The sequence below is a fragment of the Saimiri boliviensis genome, chromosome 12, assembly GCF_048565385.1.
Source record: "Saimiri boliviensis isolate mSaiBol1 chromosome 12, mSaiBol1.pri, whole genome shotgun sequence".
In the NCBI taxonomy this organism is placed as follows: Eukaryota; Metazoa; Chordata; class Mammalia; order Primates; family Cebidae; genus Saimiri; species Saimiri boliviensis.
In genome coordinates, this window is record NC_133460.1 from 84,811,629 (window position 1) to 84,838,530 (window position 26,902).

At 41.3% G+C, this 26,902-nt stretch overlaps 3 protein-coding genes, 1 non-coding gene and 1 pseudogene across 8 annotated transcripts in view; 1 reads left to right on the top strand and 4 right to left on the bottom strand.

Annotated features, from left to right (window-relative positions):
- CHUK (component of inhibitor of nuclear factor kappa B kinase complex) overlaps nt 1-4,502 on the bottom strand; it is a 42,579-nt gene extending 38,077 nt beyond the window's left edge. For both annotated transcript variants that reach the window (XR_012512916.1, XM_010333190.3), the window contains exons 1-2: nt 4,331-4,502; nt 828-922 (exon numbers count right to left, since the gene is read on the bottom strand). Coding sequence is in view for 1 of the 2 variants with exons in the window: in XM_010333190.3 (XP_010331492.1) it covers nt 828-922; nt 4,331-4,435 (200 nt within the window). In the remaining variant the exon portion in view is untranslated. The remainder of the gene's footprint in view (nt 1-827; nt 923-4,330) is intronic.
- Nucleotides 4,503-7,469: 2,967 nt separating this feature from the next.
- The window catches only part of CWF19L1 (CWF19 like cell cycle control factor 1), a 34,526-nt gene continuing 15,093 nt past the window's right edge, over nt 7,470-26,902 (bottom strand). For 2 of the 4 annotated variants that reach the window (XM_074382749.1, XM_074382750.1), the window contains 8 exons: nt 24,805-24,889; nt 21,370-21,510; nt 20,364-20,478; nt 18,908-18,987; nt 13,915-14,124; nt 13,102-13,221; nt 12,232-12,329; nt 7,470-8,723 (listed from right to left, as the gene is read on the bottom strand). In XM_074382749.1, coding sequence (XP_074238850.1) covers nt 8,579-8,723; nt 12,232-12,329; nt 13,102-13,221; nt 13,915-14,124; nt 18,908-18,987; nt 20,364-20,478; nt 21,370-21,510; nt 24,805-24,889 — 994 coding nt within the window. In that variant the 3' untranslated portion in view covers nt 7,470-8,578. The remainder of the gene's footprint in view (nt 8,724-12,231; nt 12,330-13,101; nt 13,222-13,914; nt 14,125-18,907; nt 18,988-20,363; nt 20,479-21,369; nt 21,511-24,804; nt 24,890-26,902) is intronic. The other 2 variants (XR_012512919.1, XM_010333189.3) reach the window with 2 other exon arrangements.
- LOC120362501 (cytochrome c oxidase subunit 6C-like) lies at nt 8,730-12,208 on the bottom strand. Its single transcript, XM_074382751.1, has one exon. The coding sequence runs from the start codon at nt 10,022-10,024 to the stop codon at nt 9,752-9,754; it is 273 nt and encodes a 90-aa protein (XP_074238852.1). The 5' UTR covers nt 10,025-12,208; the 3' UTR covers nt 8,730-9,751.
- Nucleotides 13,408-13,554, bottom strand: LOC120362578 (small nucleolar RNA SNORA12). The gene has a single exon (XR_005578437.1). It is a non-coding gene; the product is annotated as a small nucleolar RNA SNORA12 (small nucleolar RNA).
- Nucleotides 22,687-23,400, top strand: LOC101044996 (prohibitin 1 pseudogene; annotated as a pseudogene).

Consider the following 26,902-nt stretch of genomic DNA (forward strand, 5'->3'; position numbering starts at 1 on the left):
CCTCCCAAAGAGATGGAATTACAGTGTGAGCCAACCTGCCTGGCCTGGCATCAAATACTTTCACATTGTTTTGCTACTATCACTATACTGCACAAAACTGTTTAATTCTGCAAAGCTGAAACTCCATAGAGAATAATTTAAAATTATTCTCTATTTGCTGGTCCCTTTACCCTCTGGTAAACACCATTCTACTTTCTTTCCTGTGAGTTTGACTACTCTAAGTACCACATATAAGCGGAGCAACACAGTATTTGTCTTTTTGTGACTGACTTATTTCATTTGGCATGACGTCCACAAGATTCATCCATGCTGTGGTATATATGAGTATTTCCTTCCTTTTTAAGGCTGCATTATATTACATTGCATGAATATACCACATTATGTTTATACATTTCTCTGCTGGTGGACCCTGGGTTGCTTTTCCCTTTCGGCTACTGTGAATAATAATGCTATGAATATGAGTGTACAAATTATTCTTTAAGTCCCTGCTTTAAATTCATTTGTGTATATACACAGAAATGGAACTACTAGATCATATGGTAACTCTATTTTTAAGTTTTTAGGAATCACCCTACTGTTTTCCATAACAGCTGCACAAATTTACATTCCCACTAACAGTGCCTAAGTGTCCTAGCTGATTTTCTTAACTAAAACTTCTAAATCCTAATGTGATGTTATTATTTGACATCGAATAGATATATTTAAAGAGAGGGAAAAACATATGTTCCCAAAAAGATCCTGAGAAGAGTGGATTCCTGGCCTCTTTCCCCATGATGACATCTGGTCAGGCTGTAGAACCAGGGAAATATGTCAAGAAGCACACTTACTTCTTCATAATCTGGATTTCATGACACCACCGTTCTCTGTTTTTGGTACTTAGCTCTAGGCGACAAGACTTAATTGCTATTTTGAGATCAAGTTCCTGCCAAAACAGAAAATCAACAACAACAAAAAAATTACGATCTTGTGCAGATTTATTTGCTACCAAAGAAATAACCTAAGAAAACAAAACTCTCTTTAGCTTTACTAATTTAACATATTTATCCACAGCTCTCTTGGGGCAACACTTTTTAAAAAGATGAATCATGAGACTATTACACTAATGCTTTAAAACTGACCTTCAAACACACAACAGCACACAGGGAAAAGTGACTGAAACTGATTTTATAACAGGTCTCTTCAGAACACTCTCTCATATATAATGTTAGAAAAACAAGATCCTGTTTCCCCAGCAAACCCCTTTCAGAGCTTAGTCAAAACAACTAATATAGGCCCCAGCTTCCAGCATAACTAGAATGAGGAAGGTAATTCAGGGCTTCCTGGACTCCAAACAGCAAGAGAAAGTTTTAACATAACCAAGCCTAAAACAAAAAACCCCAATCCTAATGTTTGCATTTCAAATGACATGAAGGAAAAAAAAAATCCTACCAATGAATGTACTTCTGTTTCCATATCCACATAATGAATCTAACATCTCTTGCCTGTGACTAGTAATTTACCCAATTCTGATTGAAATTAAACCAATTCTGATGCACATTACAGGAAATAGCCAGACCCCATCATATTCTGTCAACACTAATAATGCAGCCCAGAAACAGCAGTCAGGGCTAAATAGGCTGCACTATATTTCTGATATCTGGAGGAGAGTTCAAAAGAATTTCCAACATATGTAGTCTCTGACACAAACCAGAGTTGTAATAAAGGCTGTGTATGAATAAAGAAGAAGAGCCCAGGGACCAGGACAGAAAAAATATATTATAGGTGGGGAAGCAAGATGTAGCTTGGATACGGCAGTGTGAACTGGGGGGTGAAAGGAAAAAAGAGGCTAGAGATAAGATGATACTTGCATAGAGAAGCAAACCAGGACAGACTACAAGCTAGCCTACCTGCAATTCTCACTCTCTTCAATCTTCCTTTTGTCATGAGCAGGTACCCAGCTGCATCTATGTCCCATGCAAGCCTTTACCACCATGGAGATGAGAATCAAGCACAACCATGAACAACATTAAGCCCTAAATTCTCAGGCTAATAGAGTAGTAAGTTATCTATTTCAAAAATCCCACTGTGTAAGATCCTTCAACTCCTTAATTTATATTTCAACCAATCTGTGAAATTCTACCTTTTCACAAAGAATGTTCTTTGGGAAGTTGATACATGTCCAACAACAGCAACAAAGTTCTGGGTTAAAAAAGTTGGAATATTCTGGAGATGGATAGTGGTGATAGCTGTATACTTAATGTCGCTAAACTGTACACTTAAAAATAAAGTGATAAGTGTTGTGTTACGTATGCTTTACCACAATAAAACAAAAAGTGATGAATTCATCCATCCCCAGACAGGGACCAAGAAAAGCAGTCACAAAAGCATGCCAGCATGCATCCTTCTTCCTTATAACCACGTTGATAGACAGACTTAGGTAACACAGGCAACATGCTACTGGAAGCACTTAGCTCTCACTTTTTTTTTTTTTTTTTTCGAGTGTGTTATGTCCCCTCTGAATTTACTACTTATTCTGCTGTCACAGGACCTAATGCCTTAGTCCTTCACCTTCCATTCTTTCTCCAAGACTTCCTCCTATGCCCTATCTACAAACCTGCTTCGCAAAACTTCCTCAGTTCTATCAGTTTCAGTTGTCATTGCAATTGCCCTAAACATGCCTATTTTCCCAAGGTAGACTCCCATCTCCCCTTTCTCCTACCCCAAATTATGGACTTCCTCCCTACACCCATATTCCTTTCGATAGCAAATTGTTACTTTTCTTCTTGAATTCATTTCTCTATTCACAAGCCAAGTCCAGGCACTTTAATCAAATCTTAACTGTTCATCTTGTCCTACATCCATATGTTGTTCTACTCAAATTTACCCTTTACAAAATCATTTTCCTAGAACAACACTTTTTATCTTGACATTTCCTTAAGGCCAATTAATAATGAGGAGGATTATGATCATAGCAGCAATGACAACAAAGGAGCAGCAGGTGCTAACAGTTGAGGGCTTTAATGGGTAAGGTACTGTATCTAGCTTTACATACAATATTATTTTATTTAACTGTCGGATCCACGATGCATGTAATTATTATACTATACCTATTTTACAGGTAACAAAACAAAGCCTTTATTACAGAAATTACTAGTCCAAGGTTTGTTCACTAAAATTGTCCTTTAGGAAAGCATGAACCCCTCAAATGACTGCATAAGGTTGTGTGAATGTGCATCTGTGCATTTTTCTGGGGAAAAGGGCTCATAGATTTTATTGGTATATCAAAAAAGACATGTCCCAGGCCTGGTGCGGCGGCTCATGCCTGTAATCCCTGCACTTTGGAAGGCTGAGACAAGTGGATCACCTGAGATCAGGAGTTTGAGACCAGCCTGGCCAACATGGTGAAACCACGTCTCTACTAAAAATACAAAAATTAGCTGGGCATGGCGGCGGACGCCTGTAATCCCAGCTACTAGGGAGACTGAGGCAGGAGAACCGCTTGAACCCGGGAGGAGGAGGTTGCAGTGAGCCGAGATCGCGGCACTGTACTCCAGCCTGGCGACAGAGTGAGGCTGTCTCAAAAACAAACGAACAAAACATGACCCAAATATGGTTTTTAACTGCTGCTACAATAGCTAAACATTCTCTATTAAGTCAAAGTAAAATTTTTGAGTCTTATGTTGACTGTCCTCCACCGACTAGAGCGCCCCCCATCTCCAGTCCGTTAATATCTATCCCCTTCCCTTTGAAGCCATGATCGGCACCAACTGACCCTCATACTGTTTCCGACTTGGAATACATCCCCATTTCCAAAGCCCATTCATGCTTCCAAAGGCTTAACTCTGGACTCATCATGAAACCTTCCTTGTCTACTCCAGTCCCCGCTGGTATCACACGGCCTCCAAGCGCGCGCGCGCGCGCGCACACACACACACACACACACGGACACACACATACGGACGCACATATTCCAACGGGCAGTCCCCTTCAGCCCTCTTCTCACACATTCGTGCTCATACATACACACTGTGAACCTGCCTGACACTCTACATTCACAAAGAGATATACACACGCACTGTCACACTCACTAAACACCTGGTCACAGCCCGACACTCAAACCCAGGTTCCCGCAACAGCTCTATCTTTGCCCAGGACCTCAGACACAACCTCGGACTCACAAGCATAGTATTTCTCTTTCTCTCTCTCTCTCTCTCTCTCTCTCTCACACACACACACACACACACACACACAAGCCCACTGGCCCACAAATACTGCCCAAGGTCCACCGATCATCTATCCCATACTGTCAGCCCTGTGTTCCACCGTCGCTCCGCCTCGCGCCCCGTCTCACCCGATGCTGGTACAGACAGACGTTCCCGAAGCCGCCGGTGCCCAGCCGCTCCCGCATCTCCCAGGGCCCGCCCGCGCCCGGCCGCAGCCCCGGGGGCCGCTCCATGGGGCGGGAGGGAAAGCGGCCTCAGATTCCACCGTTGTTCCAAGACCGGTTCCGGGACGCCGAGGCTCGCGCGTCTTTCTTCTCGCGAGAATAAATGCGTCACTTCCGGTAACTGCTGCGAGAGTGCCCCGCCCTAAATTCTCCCCTGGTGCGACCGGACGCCTTCTGGCGAAGGGATGGGGAAATAGCAGGCACCTGGTCTGCTCTTGGAGCCTCCTAGATATTTTCCGGGAGGGCTGAATCGAACCGCAGTGTTTTTCTAGTCTTAGAATACATAAGATCTCTCCAAACCGCAGATTCCCATCATATTTTTTTTTAATTAGGACGGGTTCTCGCTGTGTTGCTCAGGCTGGAGTGCAGTGGCGTGATAACGGCTCACTACGGCCTCGACCTCCCGGAATATCCCACCTCAGCCTCCCGAATAGTTGGGATTGCAGGCGCGCACCACTTCGCTTGCTAATTTTTCATCTTTGTGTTTTGTAGTCTTGCTGCATTGCCCAGGCTGGTCTCGAACTCTTGGCGTCCCAAAGTGTTGGGTTTACAGACGTGAGCCACCGTGCCCAGTAATTAGTCTTTGGAAAACTTCACATTGTCTCCACTCCTGTCTGCCCTTCACCTTTCTTCAAATCCCTGCCATCTATCCTCCAACTCCACCACCTGCTGAACCCGCACGCCAAAGACCACCAATGATTTAAAGCCTGCGGAATCGGAAAAATACTGCACTAACAGGCCCACTAATAAATCAGCGTTCTTGTTCACTGACCTCCCAATACACCTGCTCCAGGATGTCTCCGTCATCCCAAATGACTCAAGGATGTGACTCTATTCTGGAGTAAAGAATGTTTCTCTGGATTTGGGGAGCTTTTTCCCTAGATGCCTCATGGAGCTCGCTGTCTGGCAGTCCAGTTACGGATTTGCCAGCACAGTAATTCATTGTGATAAGTGTTTCTGATGGGTGCTGCAGGGCTGCAGAGGCAAGCTTGCCTTGCTGTTGGTGCAGCAAGTGCTTCTGGGTGGCAGATTGCCATAGCATATGGGAACCAGCTCCTAGTCTTCTATTTGAGAAGGCCATACCTCCCAGTACCTGGGAGATTTCAGTACTCCAAATAATCAGCATGGAATCAAATTCTTGAGAAATGTGATGCTGCAACCAGAATGCTGAGCACTGCATGATACAAACCACGTCAATGTTGTAGGTCATTAGTAACATGCGGCATGGGAGGTTCTGGTTTCTGTAAGTGCATGGTTTCCATGGACTTGGGAGATGATGGTGCCTCTGAGGACATGTCATTTAGAGCTGGGCAGACTGCACAGAGAATTGTGGTACAGATTGTTATAACAGTATGAAGCCCTCTTGTTTGCCTATGCACAGCATAGCCAGTGCTAGTGTGCCCAATTTCCACAGGTGGGGCTGTAATCTCGTAATTCCCACTCACAAGGGGTAAGAAGGGATGCTAAGGACCCAGGAATACTGATGATTGGGCTGACCCCAAAGTGGTCATCTTTGTGGAAACTAGGTTGGTTCCCTTAGGTAACTCTTTAAATGCTCCCATTCTTGGGGCCATAATTTGAGTTTTTTTTTGAAATGGAGTTTTGCTCTTGTCATCCAGGCTGGAGTGCAATGGCACGATCTCGGCTCACTGCAACCTCCACATTCCAGGTTCAATCAATTCTCCTGCATCAGCTTCCTGAGTAGATGGGATTACAAGCACCCGCCACCACGCCCAGCTAATTTTTATATTTTCAGTACAGACAGGGGTTTCACCATGTTGGCTAGGCTGGTCTCAAACTCCCAATCTCAGGTGATTTGCCCATCTCAGCCTCCCAAAGTGCTGGGATTACAGGTGTCACCCATCACACCTGGCCTTCAAGTTTTTCAAAAAGCCTAAGCTTGTGGACGGACCCCAGGCTCCACAATCTTTAATATTCTGAGTCTCAAGCTTTTTTTTTTCTTTTTGATTTGTCTTTTTTTCATATGTAAAATAGAGGTAATACCTACCTCATGGAGATTTTGTGAAGATTAAGTTAAACAGTATCTGGACAATAAGTGCCCAATATAAAGGTAAAAATATTTTCTTTTGGCTTCTAATATACAGCATTCTCTTTGCTCCTTCTCCATGTAAATGTTAGATCACTATTTTTTTTTTTTTTTTTTTTTTGAGACAGAGTCTCGCTCTGTCACCCAGGCTGGAGTGCAGTGACATGACCTCAGCTCCACTGCCACCTCTGCCTCCCAGGTTTAAGCGATTCTTCTGCGTCAGCCTCCCGGGTTGCTGAGACTAAAGGTGTGCACCACCATGCCTGGCTGATTTTTGTATTTTTAGTAGAGACAGGGTTTCACCATATTGGCCAGGCTGGTCTTGAACTCCTGACCTCATGATCCGCCTGCCTCAGCTTCCCAAAGTGCTGGGATTACAGGCATGAGCTACCACACCCAACCAGATCAGTATTTTCAAGCATTCCTTAAATACTGATATTTCTCAGGTAATCATCTTCAGCTCAGGACTGTATTTACCCTATCTTATTTTCATCTATTGTCATAATTTCACCTATGGCCTATACCCTGATGATCCCCAAAGCCCTGTAACTAACCCAGGTCCTGATGAGTTTAGAATTGCCCAACAGCACAACAGACACACATTAGATCTATCAAGCACCTAAAATAACATATCCAAAGCAGAATTTCTCTTTTTTTCCTTAAATCTGTCCTTCATCTTCCCCATTAAACTGTAATCTCTGGGACAACAGGGACCACATTGGGACATGGCTGTGGTCCTGGAGCACAGAAGAATGCCTGCCACATAGGCGTTAAACATCTGAAGGACTAAATGGGCTCTTATCTGTGGAATAAGATGGATGCTTTAAGAGAAAAGTAGCAAAAGCCTTGGATCCCTTCTCTACTTTGGGTTGCTCAGGGAGAAACCACCCTGTGTGATTCTGGGTTAACAGCTGGGCCTAAAGCTCTAGCCCCTCCTATTACACATACTACCTCATTTCAATGGTCATAGGCAACATGAACACAAGACACTTCTCAACTATGGGAAAACATCTGGATTTATTTGATCGTTTAAAGGTTTTTGAAAATGTTGATAGATACAAGCTGTACTTGGAACTGGATAACAGACATTATTTTATTCTTTTATTGTATTTTATTTTTGAGACAGAATTTCACTCTGTCACTCAGGCTGGAGTGCAATGGCGTGATCTCAGCTCACTGCAACCTCTGCCTCCCCGGTTCAAGTGATTCTCCTGCCTCAGCCTCCTGAGTAGCTGGGATTACAACCACCTGCCACCTGTGTGTCTGTAGTCCCAGCTACTCGGGAGGCTGAGGCAGGAGAATTGCTTGAACCCGGGAGGCGGAGGTTGCAGTGAGCAGAGATCGTGCCACTGCACTCCAGCCTGGCACCTGGCGACAGAACGAGACTCTGTCTCAAAAAAAAAAAAAAACCAAAAAACAAAACAAAACAACCGTCTGCCACCACACCCAACTAATTTTTGTAGTTTTAGTAGAGATGGGGTTTCACCATGTTGGCGAGGCTGGTCTCTAACTCCCGACCTCAGGTGATCCATCCACCTCAGCCTCCCAAAGTACTGGGATTATGGGTGTGAGCCACTGCACCTGGTGATATGCTTTTAACATAGGATTTTCATGCCAGAATGACTTTTCCCCCCAAAAAATTCAATCTTAGGTCTCTTGCTGCAGGCAGTTCCATGGGACTGCACAGAAGAGGCAGGGAAACAGTCCCCCCATGGGAGACTGTAGCTTCTTTAAAAATAGGCTTCTAGGACAGGAATGGTGGCTCATGCTTTTAATCCCAGCAAGTTAAGAAGCCAAGATGGAGGATGTCTTGAGCCTAGGAGTTAGAGACCAGCCTGGGCAACAGAGGGAGAACTCCATCTCTACAAAAAATTTTAAAAAGTTTGCCAGGTGTTGGTTGCATACACCTGTGGTCCCAGCTATGCAGAGGCTGAGGTGGGAGGAACTCTAGAGCCTAGGAGGCTACAGTGAGCCACAATCACGCCACTGCAATCCTGCCTGGGCAGCAGAGTAAGACCTTGTCTCGAAATAAATTTTTTTAATTTAAAAAAAAAAAAAGGCTTTTACTACTTCCTATGAAGTTCATGAAAAGTTCTTCCCTTTGCTTAGTCATCCAGAGTAAAGTCAAAGGGCTCAAAATCTTTCCGGAAGCGGCGTGCTAGGGTCTCCTCGTCTTCTTTGCTGATCTGACACTGCCTCCAGTCAGACTTATCAGGAATATTAAGGATGGCTTCGCTGGCCAGGACCTCCCTGCAGAAAGAGCACAAAGAAGTCAAAATGGAAACTCTCGGCCTGAGCTTTCCTCAACATCACCCAAAGAAGGTAAGCAAATTTATCTGACTTTGCCCTCCTGCCCTGAGTGCCATCTCTGCCATACTATTGATCAAAATCATACCCATTTTAAATGGCCAGCTCAGGTACTATGTATTTCCTAATCCTTCAAACCCCACTTACTTCTCCCTCTCCTGAAAAACTTGGAACTATATTATTGGTACTTAGAGAAGCATTACCACATAGTAGAAAAAGGGCAGGCCCTGGTTAGAGAAAGATCAGAGACTGGATTTCATTTCCAGCTTTGCCACTTGCTATCTATGACTTAGATAGATGACTTCATCTCTGAGTCTTGATTTCCTCACCTATGAAATGCAAATAAGAACACCCACCATACAGGGTTTTTCAAGTAGGGAGATAACACAACCAAAGAGCCATATTAACTGTGATTACATCCTGCCTTAAACTGTAGTTTTGTCACCTCAATTAGACATGAGTTCGCAGAGTCAGGTGCCTAGTCATACCCACTCCGATTTAAAATTCCTCTACTTCTCCTTCTAGGGGACTCAGGCCCACATAGGCACAGCAGCACAGCCCAATGTCAACAAAACAGCTTATCTTGGCTCTTAGGACTAAAGAATAACTACACACGGATACACAACAAACTGCCTTCTAGTTGCCGTTGCTTTATATTTTTAATTATTTTGATATATTAGAATTGTATTACATATTTATACGGTTCATTTTCCACTTTGAAGATACAGTAAATAGAGGCGTTAGAAACAAATCATGTGAGTTCTTCAAAAGTCAAAGAAGCTAAGCTCCCTGTGCAAACTTTGAGCCTACTATTTCTTTTTTTTGTTTTGTTTTGTTTTTTTTTGTTAATTGTTTATTTATCAAGAGAAACTATTTCTTAGCCCACATATTCATGTGTCATAGTTCAGGAGCCCGAGTCATTGACAAACTTCTAGGTAATTCAACCTGAAGAAATTCTTTCTATTCCAAGATCACTTTATACTACGAAAGATACCAGCCTTCTTCATCTCCTCAAAATCTTTCTCGGGACTGTAATTTTTGTAGAAATCTGCATATGCCTTCTTTCTTGGTTCAGCCACACCAAACTTATAGAGAGCTGCAACCCCCAGGGATATCAGGAATGCTCCAACCATATGAATTCGCAGACGCCTGGCCAGAAGACCACGCGTCTGAGGTTTTGCCAAAACTTCAGAAGCCATAGTAATTACTGTCCTTGATACGTACGCCAACCTCAACACCAACATCCTTCCAGACTGATGGAAAAATGGACCGAGCCTACTATTTCAAATGTAAAATGAAAATAGAACTATCTTTCTTGTACAGCTGGAAAAAAAATGCCATTTAAAATATTTTGTTAACTATAAAATGCTATATAACTATCAATTAGTATCTTGATAATTACTCAATATTGAAAATACAACTATCATAATCACAAAACCATTCAGAGAATCTCCTTTTTGTGTGCTTTATATGCCTATGTGTATCTAAAATCGTGTGCTTATTTTTGTCAGTGTTCAAAACCGCATCTGTTGCTGAGGCAACAATGAAAAAATCATGTCAGATGTCTGAATCTCGTAACACACTTGTTCCCATTTAACAATTATCTTTTTTTAGCTGGGCATGGTGGTGTACACCTGTAGCCCCAGCTGCTTGGGAGGCTGAGGCAGGAGAATTGCTTGTACCCAGTAGGTGGAGGTTGCAGTGAGCCAAGATCGCACCACTGCACTCCAGCCTGGGCAACAGAGCAAGATCCCATCTCAAAACAAAAACAAAAACAAAAATAACAAAAAATCATCTTTTTGAAAAATGTAGACTACATTTACAGTCAATCTCTTGGAGGCTTTCCAAATTAGTCTAAGACAGGTTCAAGACTCATCAAAGCCCATTTTTAACTAGGGGAGAAAAAATAGTGCAAATCACAGACACCAGCATCAGATACTCTGTTCTACACATTTTCCACTCCCCTTCAAACTCTCTTCTTGTCAGCATCCTCTTATCTTTAATCTTTGCCTAAGCTACATTACCCCCGGTGTAGTTTTGCAGTCATGTTTTGCTTGATATGAGGAATAGAACTGAAGCCTCCTCCAGGCCTTTAGAATACTGTAGAATACTGAGGTTAAGACCTCGACTTTTAAGAGGCCTGGGTGTTGCCTCAGCAACAGATGTGGTTTTGAACACTGACAAAATAAGCACACGATTGCAGATACACATAGGCATATAAAGCACACAAAAAGGAGATTCTCTGAACGGTTTTGTGATTATGATAGTTGTATTTTCAATAGAGTAATTATCAAGATACTAATTGATAGTTATATAGCATTTTATAGTTAACAAAATATTTTAAATGGCATTTTTTTTCCAGCTATACAAGAAAGATAGTTCTACTTTCATTTTACATTTGAAATAGTAGGCTCAAAGTTTGCACAGGGAGCTTAGCTTCTTTGGCTTTTGAAGAACTCACATGATTTGTTTCTAACTCCTCTATTTACTTTATCTTCAAAGTGGAAAATGAACCATATAAATGTGTAATACAATTCTAATATATCGAAATAAGTAAAAATATAAAGCAATGGCAATTAGAAGGCAGTTTGTTGTGTATCTGTGTGTAGTTATTCTTCAGTCCTAAGAGCCAAAATAAGTTGTTTTGTTGAAATTGGGCTTGTGCTGCTGTGCCTACGTGGGCCTGAGTCAAGGCCTTAGCCTCAGTATTCTAAAGGGCTGGAGGAGGCTTCAGTTCCAACAGACCTGGGTGTGACCATGAACAAGCTATCTAACCTCTCTACAGCCTGCTGTCTAATGGAGTAACCATTAGCCAGGAATGGCTATTTAAATTTAAATTCTAATAAATTAAAATAAAATAATTTAGTTTCTCAGTCACATTAGCCACATTTCAGTGCTCAGTGGCCACATATGGCTAGTCACTACTGTATTGGACAATGCAGATAATTGAGCATTTCCATCATTGTGAAAAGTCTATGGGGCACTGCTCTAGAGCCTCATTTTCCACACTGGTAAATTTGGATGACAGTACCTACCTTACAGAGTTGTGAAGATTAAATGAGGCATGTATTTGTAAAGTTCTTGGCACAGAGTATGTGCTCAATTAAAGTTCTCTAGCACTTCTGGCTGGAATTTCCTCACCCTAACCTTTGCCCTCTAAATGTATCCCTACAGTTCAACTTCATAACTTTCATGAAGGCTTTCACCAAGTAGAAATGAGCTCTCCCTTTTCTGAATTTCTACAGCACATTGATCTCCAAAACTCTGTCATGGTATTCTCATTCTCCATGACATTACTGTCATATATGTAAATATCTGACTTACCCTAAGACCATGGGTCCTTGGGGGCAAAGACTGTTTACAATTTAGCTTTTTATCCATTGTCCATGTAGCCCACTGCTTTGTTCATAGCAGGTCATGTAAAAATATATTGAAAAGAAGAAAAACATACCTTCCAAACTGCAAAGGAAAACTCTTTTTAATTCTGTGAAAAAGTTTTTCTCCCGTGTCAAGTTCGACATAAAAATATGCTGCTCCTGGCTGTGCAATCTAAAGTAAACAGAGGTGTATGAGGATGTTCAATAATGCTTTAGAAATCTATAATCCTAGTTCATCTTTAGGCAAAGAATTCAGTCTAAATGCACAAGAAAAAGGATGTGTATGTAGCTATAGATCCCAAGCCACTTAGTGGAACTAGGACTTAAAAAACGAACTGGAAGATACTACAAATATCCTCCCAGTGGCATCCATCCTTCTAAGTTTCCACCTTAGGAAATTCTAATTTCTTGCTCTTCCCAGGAAAGCACTAAATGTTGCAGTAATGCCCTCTTCATCTCCAATCTAATCAATACCCAGTGCTCTAGTTCCAAATTGTCTACTGCCTCTTGTTTTCGTTTGTTTTTGTTTTTGTTTTTTTAAGAGACAAGGTCTTGCTATGTTCCCCAGGCTAAAGTACAGTGGTGCAATCATACCTCAGTATATCCTCGAACTCCTAAGCTCAAGTGATCCTCCGGCCTCTCACCCTCCCAAGTAGCTAAGACTACAGGCATGTGGCACCATGCCTAGCTTGTTTTTTTTTTTTTTTATTTTTTGTAGAGATGGGGTATCTCACTTTATTTTCCAGGCCAGTATCAAACTAATAGCTTCAAGTGCTCCTACCACCTCAGACTCTCAAAGTGTTGGATTACAGGTGTGAGCCACCATGCCCAAACCCACTGCCTATTTAATAAGATTTTTGGAATGCCTTGATAGCACCTTAGGCTCAACATGTCAAAAACCAGATCTTACTCTTCCCTGAATATCACCATCCCCTCTGTTTCACCTGCTTGATGTCAGAGTGCTCTGGGATTTCCAACAGCTCTATCTGCTGCTCCTGTGCCTGGGTAATGAAGGCATCTTTAATATCATCAGTAGCACAGCAACTGACTGGGACAGGAATGACCTGGGGGTTAGGGGGACAGGAGAAATTCTTTGTGCAGGTCCCAGAGAAGTTGTCCCTGTACAGTCTCTGAGAAGCAGCAAATCCATCATAGGAGTGGAGAAACACCCCTCAGCACAGAATCTCCTCAAGCCAGACAAGCCTGTGTCAGCCTGTCTGTAAGGACTTAAACTTATGAGATAGCCTGCCACATGTGGGAGCCATTCTGTGATACAGGAAAGGCTTAAGAGAGATATCTCTGCCACAAGCCTTTTCCATCTCCAATATAATATATGTGGCAGAGTTAGGCCCATTTGAAAACTTAACAAATGTGCCAAAAGGAAAACCACCACAACTACAAATAATCTATAAACAATCTGATTTTCTGAGCTGCTAGCCCCATGCAGGCTTTGAGACTATTTCCTGCTACTAAGATTTCACTCATGCTAGGCCTCCACACAAAATACTCACTTTCTTCCAAATTCTTATCCAGCAAACCCCACATCTTCCTTGGAACTTCCTCAACTACCCATTTCTTCTCCAAACAAGGAACTTACTATCTCTGCTGTTTACTTGTACTGACCACAAACTTCCCTGTGAAACCTCTGGGGTTATCACCAGATACTCTTTAACTTTTTAAATGAACATTATTTAAATATTTATCAATTTCAAGGTCCCCATAGTACCCTTCGAAGTTCCTATGGACAGACCACCTACCTGTAGCTGGAGGTGATGGCTCTTATAATTTCTCTCAAATACAACACACCGTTTCCCTCGACTCTTAAAGAACCGTCTCAGTGTGGCCTTATACTTCTCCACCTCTTCTACCACCTCTGCTGAAAGCTCCACCACTGACTGGTAGTGTCCAATGGGCAGGATGAGGACATGGTCATCAGATAAGCCTCCTTTGGCCAGGGCAAGGTAGCACTGAAGAAGCAGAACAAAGAACTGAGACATCAATACTGCATGTAGGATTCTCCAGCAAGAAAAGCCTATACAAAGAGTAAGCATGAAGGTGTAGGAGAAAGTATTTGAGGTTATCAATAAAAATTCTCTTACTTAAAAAAATATCGAATTTTAGAGGGCGTAGCAACAATGTTCTCAAGTACAATGCTCTCATCTGAAGAATGAGATTACATATAAAAAATTTCTATGCAAGTAGCAAATGAATTAGGAGCAAATGAATTGAGAGGCACACAAGCAGGCTTTTGGCTTCAAATACACTATGCTGAAGGAAATTAGAACAAACGGGTGGGTGTTCCCTCCCAGGCTCCAGGCTCCAAACTTGAAAACAGTTTTTTTAGTTTTTTTTTTTTGAGATGAGAGTCTCGCTTGCAAAACACAAAAACAAAAACAACCACTTTAAGCCTTAAGCTGCTAACTAAACTCTACAGAACAAAACAAACGTACAACCTAATGGGGTGGAAGGAAAGTAAAACCTCAAACTCAGATGCATCCAAAGAGGCAGAAAAGAACGGTTTCCAACAATGAATGTCAGCCTTTAATAGCAACTAAAAATATTTCTGTAAAAAACAAAACATGCAAGAATGTTCTGTCACTCAGATATTGTCTGTTGGGAAGATGCCATGAGTAAGCACAGAAGGACCCAATGAGTATCAGTACAGGCAAACATAGATACTTTAGGAAAAAATTATCCAGACTGGGCACAGTGGTTCAGGCCTGTAATCCCAGCACTTTGGGAGGCTGAGGTGGGTGGATCACGAGATCAGGAGTTTGAGACCAGCCAGGCCAACAGGGTGAAACCCCGCCTCTACTAAAAATACAAAAATTACCTGGGCATGGTGGTGTGCGCTTATAATCCTAGGTACTTGGGAGGCTGAGGCAGGAGAATTGCTTGAACCTGGGAGGCAGAGGTTGCAGTGAGCTGAGATCATGCCACTGCCCTCCAGCTTGGGCGACAGAGCAAGACTCCATCTCAAAAAGCAACAACAACAAACACCTCATAGGCACTAAAACATTTTTTATTTTTATAATAACCATTTTATATCATATTTGTTTAAAAGGTTACTCTAGAAACCTGAGTCTTCTAGCTTTTTGTGTCAAGTCACTGACATGAACATCAGCATAAACTAAATAGCTAAATGTTCTAATAAACCAAATAGCTCCTCTGCACCACCTCTAATGCTGTACTTCTAATTTCTTTTATTTTTATTTTTATTTTTTTTTTTTTTTGAGATAAAGTCTCACTCTTGTTGCTCAGGCTAGAGTGCAATAGCACGATCTGAGCTCACTGCAACCTCTGCTTCACGGGTTTAAGCCATTCTCCTGCCTCAGCCTCCTGAGTAGCTGGGATTACAGGCGTCTGCCACTACACCTGGATAATTTTTGTATTTTTAGTAGAGATGGCGTTTCACCATACTGGCCAGGCTGGTCTCGAATGCCGGACCTCAGGCAATCTTCCTGCCTCAGCCTCCCAAAAGTGCTGGGATTACAGGCGTGAGCCACCATACCCAGCCATGTACTTCCTATTTTTGTGAATAGTTTCATCCTCACCCAATCTCCTCTCTCTTTCAAAATCTCACCTTCTAATCTGCTCTGTACTTGAATTATCTCTAACCATGTATAAATAGGCCCTGAATAAATGTTTCTTTCCCTAAGTAAAATCCACTGATTTTGCAATAATTATTTTGGACTCTCTGCAGCCATTACCCCTTTCTACTAATCTGTGGCTATGGACCATCAGCATAGTTCTATGTACTACCCTTGAGGAAGGCTTAGCAAAGACAGAGAAAGCCACAGAAAAAAAAAGTTAAAAGAAAGGCAATCAAAAAGAATGGTTGCAGAGAGAAGATCCCAAATCCTTCTGCAGACACCTAAAAGTCATTACAGGTTTGTCAGAGGTTTCTATCAAAGGACAGTGTAGCCTCTAGGCTACAATGCTCACGTGGCCTACTTGCGATGTTAGGTTGGGCCACAAACAAGACCTTTTTCCCCATCTAGTTTTAGGCCTAGATGAAAAGGAAACAGGTTTCCTTGATTGATGCCCAGGCCCACACCCTAACCTGGACAATGGAAAGATGAATGAAAAAGAAAAGTTACTTCTCACTGAGGCCTAGAGCAGCATTGAGCTATGTCACACTTTCCAAATCTCTTATCCCATGCATGCAACCTTGAACCTATTGAAGCTTCCCAAACAAAAGGCAATTCAAAGCCTGCCTTACTATACACATTGTGTGGGAGTGAAAAATGGCATACACCAATCTAAAGAGGAAAAAAGATGCAAAAGAGATCATCCAAAAAGGGCACTGCTGTAAAGTTCAGAGCTTCTCAAGTTTGCTCTTATTCCACTGAATACTTCATCCACAGGTTCTATGGCTCAATTATGTCACAGGCCTTGACTCCATTAGTGCTCCTCCTAGAAGCAGGAGTGTGCCACTAATTAATACACTTTTTAAAATGTTAAAGACTGAGACTCTTCAGGTAGAAACAATATAGGTAGGAGTCTAACTCCTTAAGTGTTAAGTGACTTAAAGTGAAAGATGAAATTGAGACTCTAGTCAGTCTATAGGATGGAAGACACAAAAAAGGGTCCTCAGATTGTTAGTTGAAAGGGTCAACCCCAGAAACCAGAATTAGAACAAATCAATGAGAAATGGATGAAGGCATCTTGTCTTAAGAAGCACTACACACTAAGAATTGTCTTAGTCCATCTTTTGTTGCTATTAATAGAATACCACAGACTATAATTTATATGAATAGAAATTTATTTGGCTTGTGATTCTGTAGTCTGGGAAGTCCAAGTGCATACACTGGCACCTGGCAATGGTCTTTATGCTGCATCATCCCATGGCAGAAAGGCAAGAGAGGGTGAGAGCAGAGGAGGAGCAAAAGGGCACCTGAACTCACTATAACAACGCCAATCTCATGATAAGCCACTCCTGTAATAACGTTAATCCATTCATGAGGGCAGAGTCCTCATGCCCTAATCACCTCTTATTAGGCCCCACTTCCCAAAACTGTCACAAAACAAAAAAGGCTTGTAAATATTTTCCTCAGGAATCTTGAGGAACATCCAAGTCTAGTCATAGGTGACTACAGTGTTTAAGCTTTCTTCATTCTAAATGAATGAAAAATAATAATGGTCTATAGAAAATTAAGGGAAATGAGAGTAAAGAGTGGTATTATTTAATGTCTAATCCAGCCCTGCCCAAGCAAAAGTATCTAGAGAAATGTGAAATAGAACGACTTTCTCATGAGATACACACATTCAAGCTTTCCACCACCTGAATAAAATCATACTCAAGACCATCCAGTTCTCATAGTGTCATTCAGTGCTTACCAAACAACCTTATCATTATCTTGGGTTCCCAGATACTCACACCAGTAAACTACACCCTCCACTACTAGGCAAAACTGAAATTTTATCCTTTGGTCTTTGATGTGATCAGTTAATGTGAATCCATTTCTAGCATTATATAATTCTAGATAAAAATTCATAAAGCTCTAGTTTCTGAATCTGAAGCTATAAAAAGAACATCAACTTTTTTGTTTTTTGAGATGGAGTTTTGCTCATTGCCCAGGCTGGAGTGTGATGGCACGATCTCGGCTCACCGCAACCTCCGCCTCCTGGATTCAAACGATTCTTCTGCCTCAGCCTCCAGAGTAGCTGGGATTACAGGCATAGGCACCATGCCCAGCTAATTTTGTATTTTTTTAGTAGACACAGGGATTCTCCATGTTGGTCAGGCTGGTCTCAAACTCCCAGCCTCAGGTGATCTGCCCACCTCGGTCTCCCAAGGTGCTGGGATTACAGACATGAGCCACTGCGCTTGGCCCAATATGGGTATATAAGCAATAGAAGACTGCCTTTTTAGGACAAAGAAAATAGTTTTAAATGGTAATTAGCAAAAGGAACTCTTCACTCTCAAGTAGATGGGCTAAAAATACAGAGAGTCCAAGAAGTACACAAAAGCATCACCCCTGGAGAACCATACCTATTTATAAGAGAGGAAAAGAAGGAGTTATCTTATAAAACTGGCTATTGCTATAATGAATGTTGACAAGGATGTGGAATGGCAGAAACCTTCATACATTGCTGGTGGGAATATACAGTCATTTTGAAAAAGAGTTTAGCAGTTTTTTAAAAAGTTAAACATAAATTTACTATATATCCTGGCAAATACATTCCTATGTCTATCCAAAATAAAAACATATCCACGCAAAGACTTACATGCAGATGTTTTAAGGGAGCATCATTTCTAATACCTATAAAGTAGAAACAACCCAAATGTCCATCAACTGATGAACAGATATAGATGAAATGTGGTATATCTACATACTAGAATATGATTTGGCAATCAAAAGGAATGAAATACTGATACATGCTGCAACATGGATGAAGCCCAAGAATATTATGCTAAGTAAAAGAAGCCAGACACAAAAGACCACATGTTGTATGATTCCATTTATAAGAAATGTCCAGAAAAGGAAAACCTATGGAGATAGTAAGTAGATTAGTGGCTGCCTGAGGATAAAGTTGGGAACAGGGATTAACTGTAAATGGGCATGCTGCAATGATAAAAATGTTCTAAAACTATACTATGTGATGGTGGCACAACTCAGCAACCTAAAATCATTGAAGTGTACACCTAAAAATGGGTAAATGTTATATGTATATTATGCCTCAGTAAAGTTAATTAAAAACAAATAGGCATCTCCTTCTCTATAAAGATCCATGGAAGTAACTCACATGTGTGCCAATGTTGACCACCAAATGCTTTTCCACTTCAGGGCTAGCAAGGCAAAACCAGCAGGGTCCCGGAGGCTGAGCTTCATGTAAAAGAAAACCAGGTGTTACTATGGTCCAAGCACTACAGCATATAATCACCCCACAGAACTCAGCCTTGTCTGATTTTTATAACCTAAAAAGACTGTTATACAACACTGCCTCATGGGCTGAGCCTGTGCTCCTCACTATGACCCACTATGAACATGTTCAATGAAATTAAACCTCCATTAGAATTTGTAACCAATCAATAGGAAGGTAACCCACAAATGCAAAATCACACACTGATTAAAGTAGCACGTAACTGGCAATAGGCTACAACAAAAGAACATTGAACTGAGTGTCAGGAGCCCCAATTATAACCCAGTTATGCCATTAGCCATGACCCTGGAAAATTTACTCTCCCAAGGGTCAGCTTCTTCTTTGAAACAAAAAGATGGAGAAAGAGAATCTTAACGAAACAGCCTTAAAGTCTTTCCTCCCAGTTTGATCATCCTATTATGTTATGAACCTACATTTGGTTTTGGAGGCTCTTTTCCTCATCACAGACACAAAGAAAAGGTGCTTTTTCCACAGTTCTTACAGGAACTTACAGGAAGTTCCTCAGAACAGCTTCAAAGTCAGGCCATTTTCATTTTTTTTTTTTGAGAGAGAACCTTGCTCTGTCACCCAGGCTGCAGTGTGGTGCCATCTTGGCTCACTGGAACCTCCACCTCCTGAGTTCAAATGATTCTCCTGCCTCAGCCTCCTGAGGAGCTGGGACTACAGGCAGTGTCACCACGCCTGGCTAATTTTTTGTACTTTTAGTAGAGACAGGGTTTCACCATGTTGGCCAGGCTGGTCTCAAACTCCTGCCCTCAAGTGATCCAAAGTGCTGGGATTACAGTTTGTGTGAATCAGTTTCCAGCACTACATCATTCTAGATAAGAATTCATAAAGCTCTAGTTTCTGAATCTGATGCTATAAAAAGACTATCAACATTTTTAACCCAATATGGGTATATAAGCAACAGAAGACTGCCTTTTTAAGAAAATTGCTTTAAATGGTAATTAGCAAAAGGAACTCTTCACTCTCAAATAGATGGGCTAAAAATACAGAGAAGTATATACTGGAGAACCATACCTATTTATGAGAGGAAAAGAGGGAGCTATCTTGTAAAACTGGCTATTGCTATAACGAATGTTGACAAGGATGTGGAAAGGCAGGAACCTTCAGACATTGCTGGTGGGAATACAAGATTGTGCAGTCACAACAGCCAGCCAAGGCCATGTTTGTATTTTATTTTTACTATTGGTCCTAATGACCTATTGCACAATTCTTCCCTGCCAGAAGAGGCTCTCTTAGCAATGCTGCTTTCCAAACAAAACCCAAAATAATGGTTATTGTTCATCGAGGAGACCTCTAGAATAAAGGTACTTACGAGGTTTGCGAGGCTGCTTTGGGTGAGGAGAAGATTTGCTGTCTCTTCCTGTGGATGAACGCTTCCTTCCCTGGTTTTCATTTAAATCAAAGAAAAATTGACAGGCTGATTCTTCCTGGATGGCCAAAAGCAGAAGATTAAATGTTATTCAACTAACCTTTAGATAAGTAGCCAACCATTCACATACAAGGGAACATGCCTGCCGTGCCATATCTATCTTTCCTCTCAGTCCTTTCTGCATACTCCAGGGAAGCAAATCCCAATTCTGATGCCTGAGCTCTCAGACATACATCAACACCAAATTCATCTCTTTGGAAAACAAGTTATAATGCAAGTTATAAAGTAATTCTTGCCTAAAACTGAACAATATGGACCCACCTAAATTAGCTTTTCTTTTTTCTCTCAAGAGGGACATAGTATAGTCCTACAATTTCACAGGTCAAACAAGCCTAATTCAGCCTTAATTAAGAGATGAGAAGGCTGCTCAGAAAGAAAGAAAAGCCTGAGAAAGCAGACCATGCATGCTAGTAAGGGAACTTGACATTCCTTGCTTTAGTGGGGAAAAAAATTAATGAGAAAACTCTGCTATTAAGAAAATTTCTTCAGAGTGCATCTTATTTTCCTACAAGCAATCATCATAAAATCACAAATTACATTGCTATGAAGCTGCTAGGTCCTTGTCTAAGGAGCTAGAAACAGATAATCTACTTTAGACAAAGACTTTACAAATGAAACTATAACCCCAAACGTATGAATCCAGTTTGGACAAAGAAAGACCCAATGTACGAAACTATTAACCCCAAACTACAATAAAAAACACTAAGCTTAGTTGAAATCCACTAAGATCTTTCTAAACACCATCATGATTTCCCCGGGCAGGGGGAGAGGGAAGAAAAGATTTAGATTCTAAGGATTAAACTTCTTATGTACTAAACTATAACCAGGGAAATAACACATGTAACAGGCAACCTTGCCCAGAAAATGCCAACCCTCAATCAGAACGTACCACAGGGGCAGGAATTTGCTTTCCTATGGATACTTCCTGCCCAGATTTTCTGTAAGGGTTTTCAGTGACATCCGGAGGCTGTTTTACCAGTTCTGCTGCATCCATTAGCTTCATGGGAACAATACTGAATGCATAAAGATACTTTAGAGAAAAAGAACATAATGATACTTTAGAGAAAAAGAACATAACAACATTAGGGAAAATACTATTTACCCAAATGTAATCAACCTATTTTCCTATGAAGGTTTCACAGAAAAACGTGAAACTCAGTAAAATTAAAACAGCAACCAGCCCATCCACAGCTCAGAGAATAAACAGTAAGTCAAATGCCAATTCAGTGGCCTCTGCAGGGGCTCACCAAGGGCTAACAGAGAAATGAACAATAAATCAAAGCCCCAGCCCTCACAAATCAGGAGTTCTCACTCAGATAAGGGAATAATGACAACTGTCACTACAAGGCCCAGAGAAATTTGCTCTATAAACCTTGAAGACAAACTGCTTCTGTCTCTGAGACTCTTATCTTTGTGTACTTTGTCAACAGAATTATGGCACTGCCATTCTTTTTTCCTAATGAATATTACAAATGAACAACTTAGGGTTTCCTCTCTCTGATATTATACAAATTCTGCTATATATGATAATAACATTTTCTTAAGAGCCTAGCAGCAAAGAAGTAAATATTCATATAAACATCCAAATCTTGCACTAATGTCACAGACATGGAAAACTTTAGATAAGATATAAATAGATGTTAAACTTACTACTGATTAGGGAAATACAACTAAGGAAAAATTATATACTATATTTCATCCAGTGAAAAATATGGAGAGGAAAAAAACACTGCTGGTAGGGGTATAAAGTGGAACAAAATTTTTAGATAAATTTAATAATGCTTGCCAAATTTTAAAATGTGCACACCTTTTGACTGAAATGTAAATTGCTTATAGCTGAGGCTAACGTGTCCCTGAAAATAAAACAACAGATGAAAATACTGAGTGTTACTCAGTTTGAAAGGGCAATTAAAAGAAAAATTACAAATCTAAACTTGCTAAAAATTAAGCAAAAAAGCCTCAAATAGGTTGGGGAATTCATGTGGAGGTCAAAGTGGAAGCAGGTATGAGAAGGTCCTGCAGAAGAAAAGATGGCTACCAAAGTGTTTGAGTCCATCAGCAAGTCTGGCCTGGCCTTAGCTGTTGCAGGAGGTGTGGTAAACTTTGCCTTATATAATGTGGATGCTGGGCAAAGAGCTGTTATCTTTGACCAATTCTGTGTAGTACAGAATATTGTGGTAGGGGAAAAGAGTCACTTTCTCATTCCATGGGTACAGAAACCAATTATCTTTGTCTGCCGTACTCGACCACATAATGTACCAGTCATCACTGGTAGCAAACTTTTACAGAATGTCAACATCACACTGTCCATTGGTGCCTATCACCAGCTAGTTTCCTTGCATCTTGACCAGCACTGGAGAGGACTATGATGATAATGTGCTGCTGTCTATCACTACCGAGATCCTCAAGTTAGTAGTAGCTCATTTTGATGCGGGAGAACTAATCACCCAAAAAGAGCTGGTCTCCAGGCAGGTGAGCAACGACCTTAGGGAGCAAGCAGCCACCTTGGGCTCATCCTGGATGATGTGCCCTTGACACATCTGACCTTTGGAAAGGAGTTCACAGAGGCAGTGGAAGCCAAACAGGTGGCTCAGCAGGAAGCACAGAGTGCCAGATTTGTGGTGGAAAAGGCAGAGCAGCAGGAAAAGGTGGTCATCATTTCTGCTGACCGTGACTCCAAGGCAGCCGAGCTGATCGCCAACTCATGGGCCACTGCAGGAGATAATCTGATCAAGCTGCGCAAGTGGGAGCTGCAGAGGACATTGTGTACCAGCTGTCACACTCTGGGAACATCACCTCCCTGTCAGTGGGGTGGTCTGTGCTTCTCCAGCTGCCCCTGAGGTGCCACCCTGCCTGTACCTCAATGGGCCAACTGGGCCACAGCCCCAGTGATTCTTCACACTGTCTTCCTTCTGCCCGCACCCCAGAAATCACTGTGAAATGTCATGATTGGCTTAAAGTGAAGAAATAAAGGTAAAATCACTTCAGATCTGTCCCCCTAAAAAGAAAGCTTAAAATATTATGGAAAAAACAAAACATCGCTTTGCCTATCTTGTGTATGCATGTTGTATATGGGATGTGATAGTGGAATAATCTTCAGACTATTTATCTGCCTATTTTCCCACTTCATTAATTGTTCTAATTTTAGCTGTCTCAATCCACAACAGGTTTGTTTTGGCCCTGGGAAATCAGAAATGCTCTCAAAGAAGTGAGAAAAACAACCTACTTTTCTGGTACATTCTTTCAGCAACTGCACCGTTTTCCAATGCAAAGATAGATTTCATTTATCACTAAGATTTCCCTCAGCCAAGGAGGGCTTAGATAAGTCTGCTAGGTTTTTTGTTTTTTGTTTCCCAAGACAGAGTCTCCTTTTGTCACCAGGCTGGAGTGCAGTGGCCCGATCTTGGCTCACTGGTGTCTCCACCTCCCACGTTCAAGCGATTCTCCTGCCTCAGCCTCCCAAGTAGCTAAGATTACAGGTGTTCCCCACCACACCTGGCCAATTTATTTTTTAATAGAGATCGGGTTTCACCATGTTGGCCAGGCTGGTCTCGAACTCCTGGCTTCAAGTGATCTGCCCACCTTAGCCTCCCAAAGTGCTGGGATTACAGGCATGGGCCACCATACCCGGCTCTTTGGAGGTTTTTTATTTCAACTAAATGAAGTTGCTAAAAGAAGCAAGCAAGCATCTGAGGCCAAATGCACAAATATCCATAGAGACAACACAGATGTGGAAGTAAAGGAACACTGTTCATTTGATATTTTGCCTTTATTCCTCTGGGCCTATTTTCCCAAACCCTTCTTTAAACTCTCCTCAAAAAGATCAAGATAGACTTGACCTTTCATTACCATATCTTTTTTTTTTTTTTTTTTTTTTTTTTTTTTTTTTTAGACGGAGTTTCGCTCTTGTTACCCAGACTGGAGTGCAATGGCGCGATCTCGGCTCACCGCAACCTCCGCCTCCTGGGTTCAGGCAATTCTCCTGCCTCAGCCTCCTGAGTAGCTGGGATTATAGGCACGCGCCACCATGCCCAGCTAATTTTTTTGTATTTTTAGTAGAGACGGGGTTTCACCATGTTGACCAGGATGGTCTCGATCTCTCGACCTCGTGATCCACCCGCCTCGGCCTCCCAAAGTGCTGGGATTACAGGCTTGAGCCACCGCGCCCGGCCACTCATTACCATATCTTTACAAAGGAGTCACCAAAGCTGCTGAGACCTTGCAGCCAGGGAGAAGAGAAGATCTGAATGCTCAACTGGGCAAGAGAAACATTTATCAGGCAGACCATGAATATCAACCTTCCACCAAATAGGTAAATCTTTACCTTTTTCTTTTCTGGATTTCCAACATTTGCCAGAGCTATAAACCGGGTAGCATGCTGTGCATTTTCCTGTAGAACAATATGGTTTCTAGAACATATTTGAGAGACAAAAAATTACCAATGCTTTTACTTTTGATTTGCAATAACAAAATATGTGGACTCCATGGGGCCATGAAAAGAGCAAAGGTCCTCAGTTCATCACCACAAGTCAAATGATTTCAGATAAATTACTATCTGTCCACCTAGCAGGGCAACAATCCCTACCTCACAAGACTGTTTTAGGAAGAAATGTGATTATGTATTCAGAAAGCATCAAAACTCCAACTTTTGGCTTTAAAAGAATTGTAAAATTGGCAAAATGTTGATAACAACTGAAGCTAAGTGATGGGGACATAAGTGTTCATTTTACTACTGACTCTTCTTTGATGTAATAAAAAGTTAAAATAGGCCAGGCACTTTGGGAGGCTGAGGCAGGAGGACTGCTTGAGCCCAGGAGGTTGAAACCAGCCTGGGCAATATAGTGACACTCTATCTCTACAAAAAAATTTAATTAACTGGGCATGGTGGTGCACACCTATAGCCCCAACTACTCGGGAGGATGAGGTAGGAGAATCACTTGAGCCCATAAGGCTGAGGCTGCAGTGGGCCATGATCATACCTCAGCACTCCAGCCTGGGCAACAGAATGAGATCTTGTCTCAAAAAAAATGTGGTCCTTTGTGTCTGGCTTCATTCACTTAACATAAAGTTTTCAAGGTTCAACCACGTTGTAGCACATATCAGTACTTTATTGCTTTTCCTTGCCAAATAACATTTCATCATATGGATACACCACTTTTAATTTACCTATTTATCATGTGATGGACATTTGGGTTGTCTGCCCTTTTGAGCTATTATGAATAATGCTGTTATGATGATTTATGTACAAGTTTTTGTGTGGACATGTGTTTTCACTTATCTTGGGACAGGAGTAAAATTGCCATTACCATGCTGGTAAGTCTTATGTTTAACCTTACAAGAACTGCTAAACAGTTTTCCAAAGTGGCTGCACCATTTTACATTCTTACCAGCAATGTGTGAGGGTTCCAGTTCCTCCACATCCTTGCCAACACTTGTTATTATGTATTTTCCTTTTTGACTATAGCCATCCTAGTGGGTATGAAATAGTATATCATTGTGATTTTGATTTGCATTACCATAATGGCTAATGATATGAGATGTTTTTATATGCCTATTGGTCAATGTTATATATTCTATGAAAAACTGTATTCAGATTCTTAATAAATGTATAGGTTTTGAGTAGCTTGTTCCCAAAATTTCTGTTTTTGTAGTATATTCTTAGAGAATAAGAGATTTTTCTGGAATGCATATATAGAGATTTAACAGAAAAACCTGAATTATCTACGATTCTGCATTAGGCTGTGAAATTATGGTATGGGGGTATTCTGTTCTTGCTCATTTACATTTTTTGAACTGGCAACAAGTAATATATTACTTTTATAAAAAAGAAGGGAAGGAAGTTATTTTAGGGATAATCCATGCCCTTTATCAGTGAAGATAATTCTGAGTTTACTTAACTCTCTCACTTGTACTGGTTTTCTTAGCAATATATCCTTTAAGAACTCTACCTCTGTATGCCTACTATGTACCCACAAAAATTAGAAATTAATAATTTTTCTTTTTTTTGAGACAGAGTTTCGCTCTTGTTACCCAGGCTGGAGTGCAATGGCATGATCTCAGCTCACTGCAACCTCCGCCTCCTGGGTTCACGCAATTCTCCTGCCTCAGCCTCCTGAGTAGCTCAGATTACAGGCATGTGCCACCATGCCCAGCTACTTTTTTGTATTTTTAGTAGAGACAGGGTTTCACCATGTTGACCAGGATGGTCTCAATCTCTTGACCTCGTGATCCACCCGCCTCGGCCTCCCAAAGTGCTGGGATTACAGGCTTGAGCCACCGCACCCGGCCCAGAAATTAATAATTAAAATAAATAATAACTCTACTTCTGAGTGCAAACTAAAAAATTTTCTTTTTCTTTCTCATTTATTTTTAATTAATAACTAAAAATTGTGTAATTTTATGGTATATGACATGCTGTTTTG

What these genes read in the sequence shown, in the direction of transcription:
- LOC120362501 (XM_074382751.1), bottom strand. Translation starts at nt 10,024, where the DNA reads ATGTTGGTGTTGAGGTTGGCGTACGTATCAAGGACAGTAATTACTATG.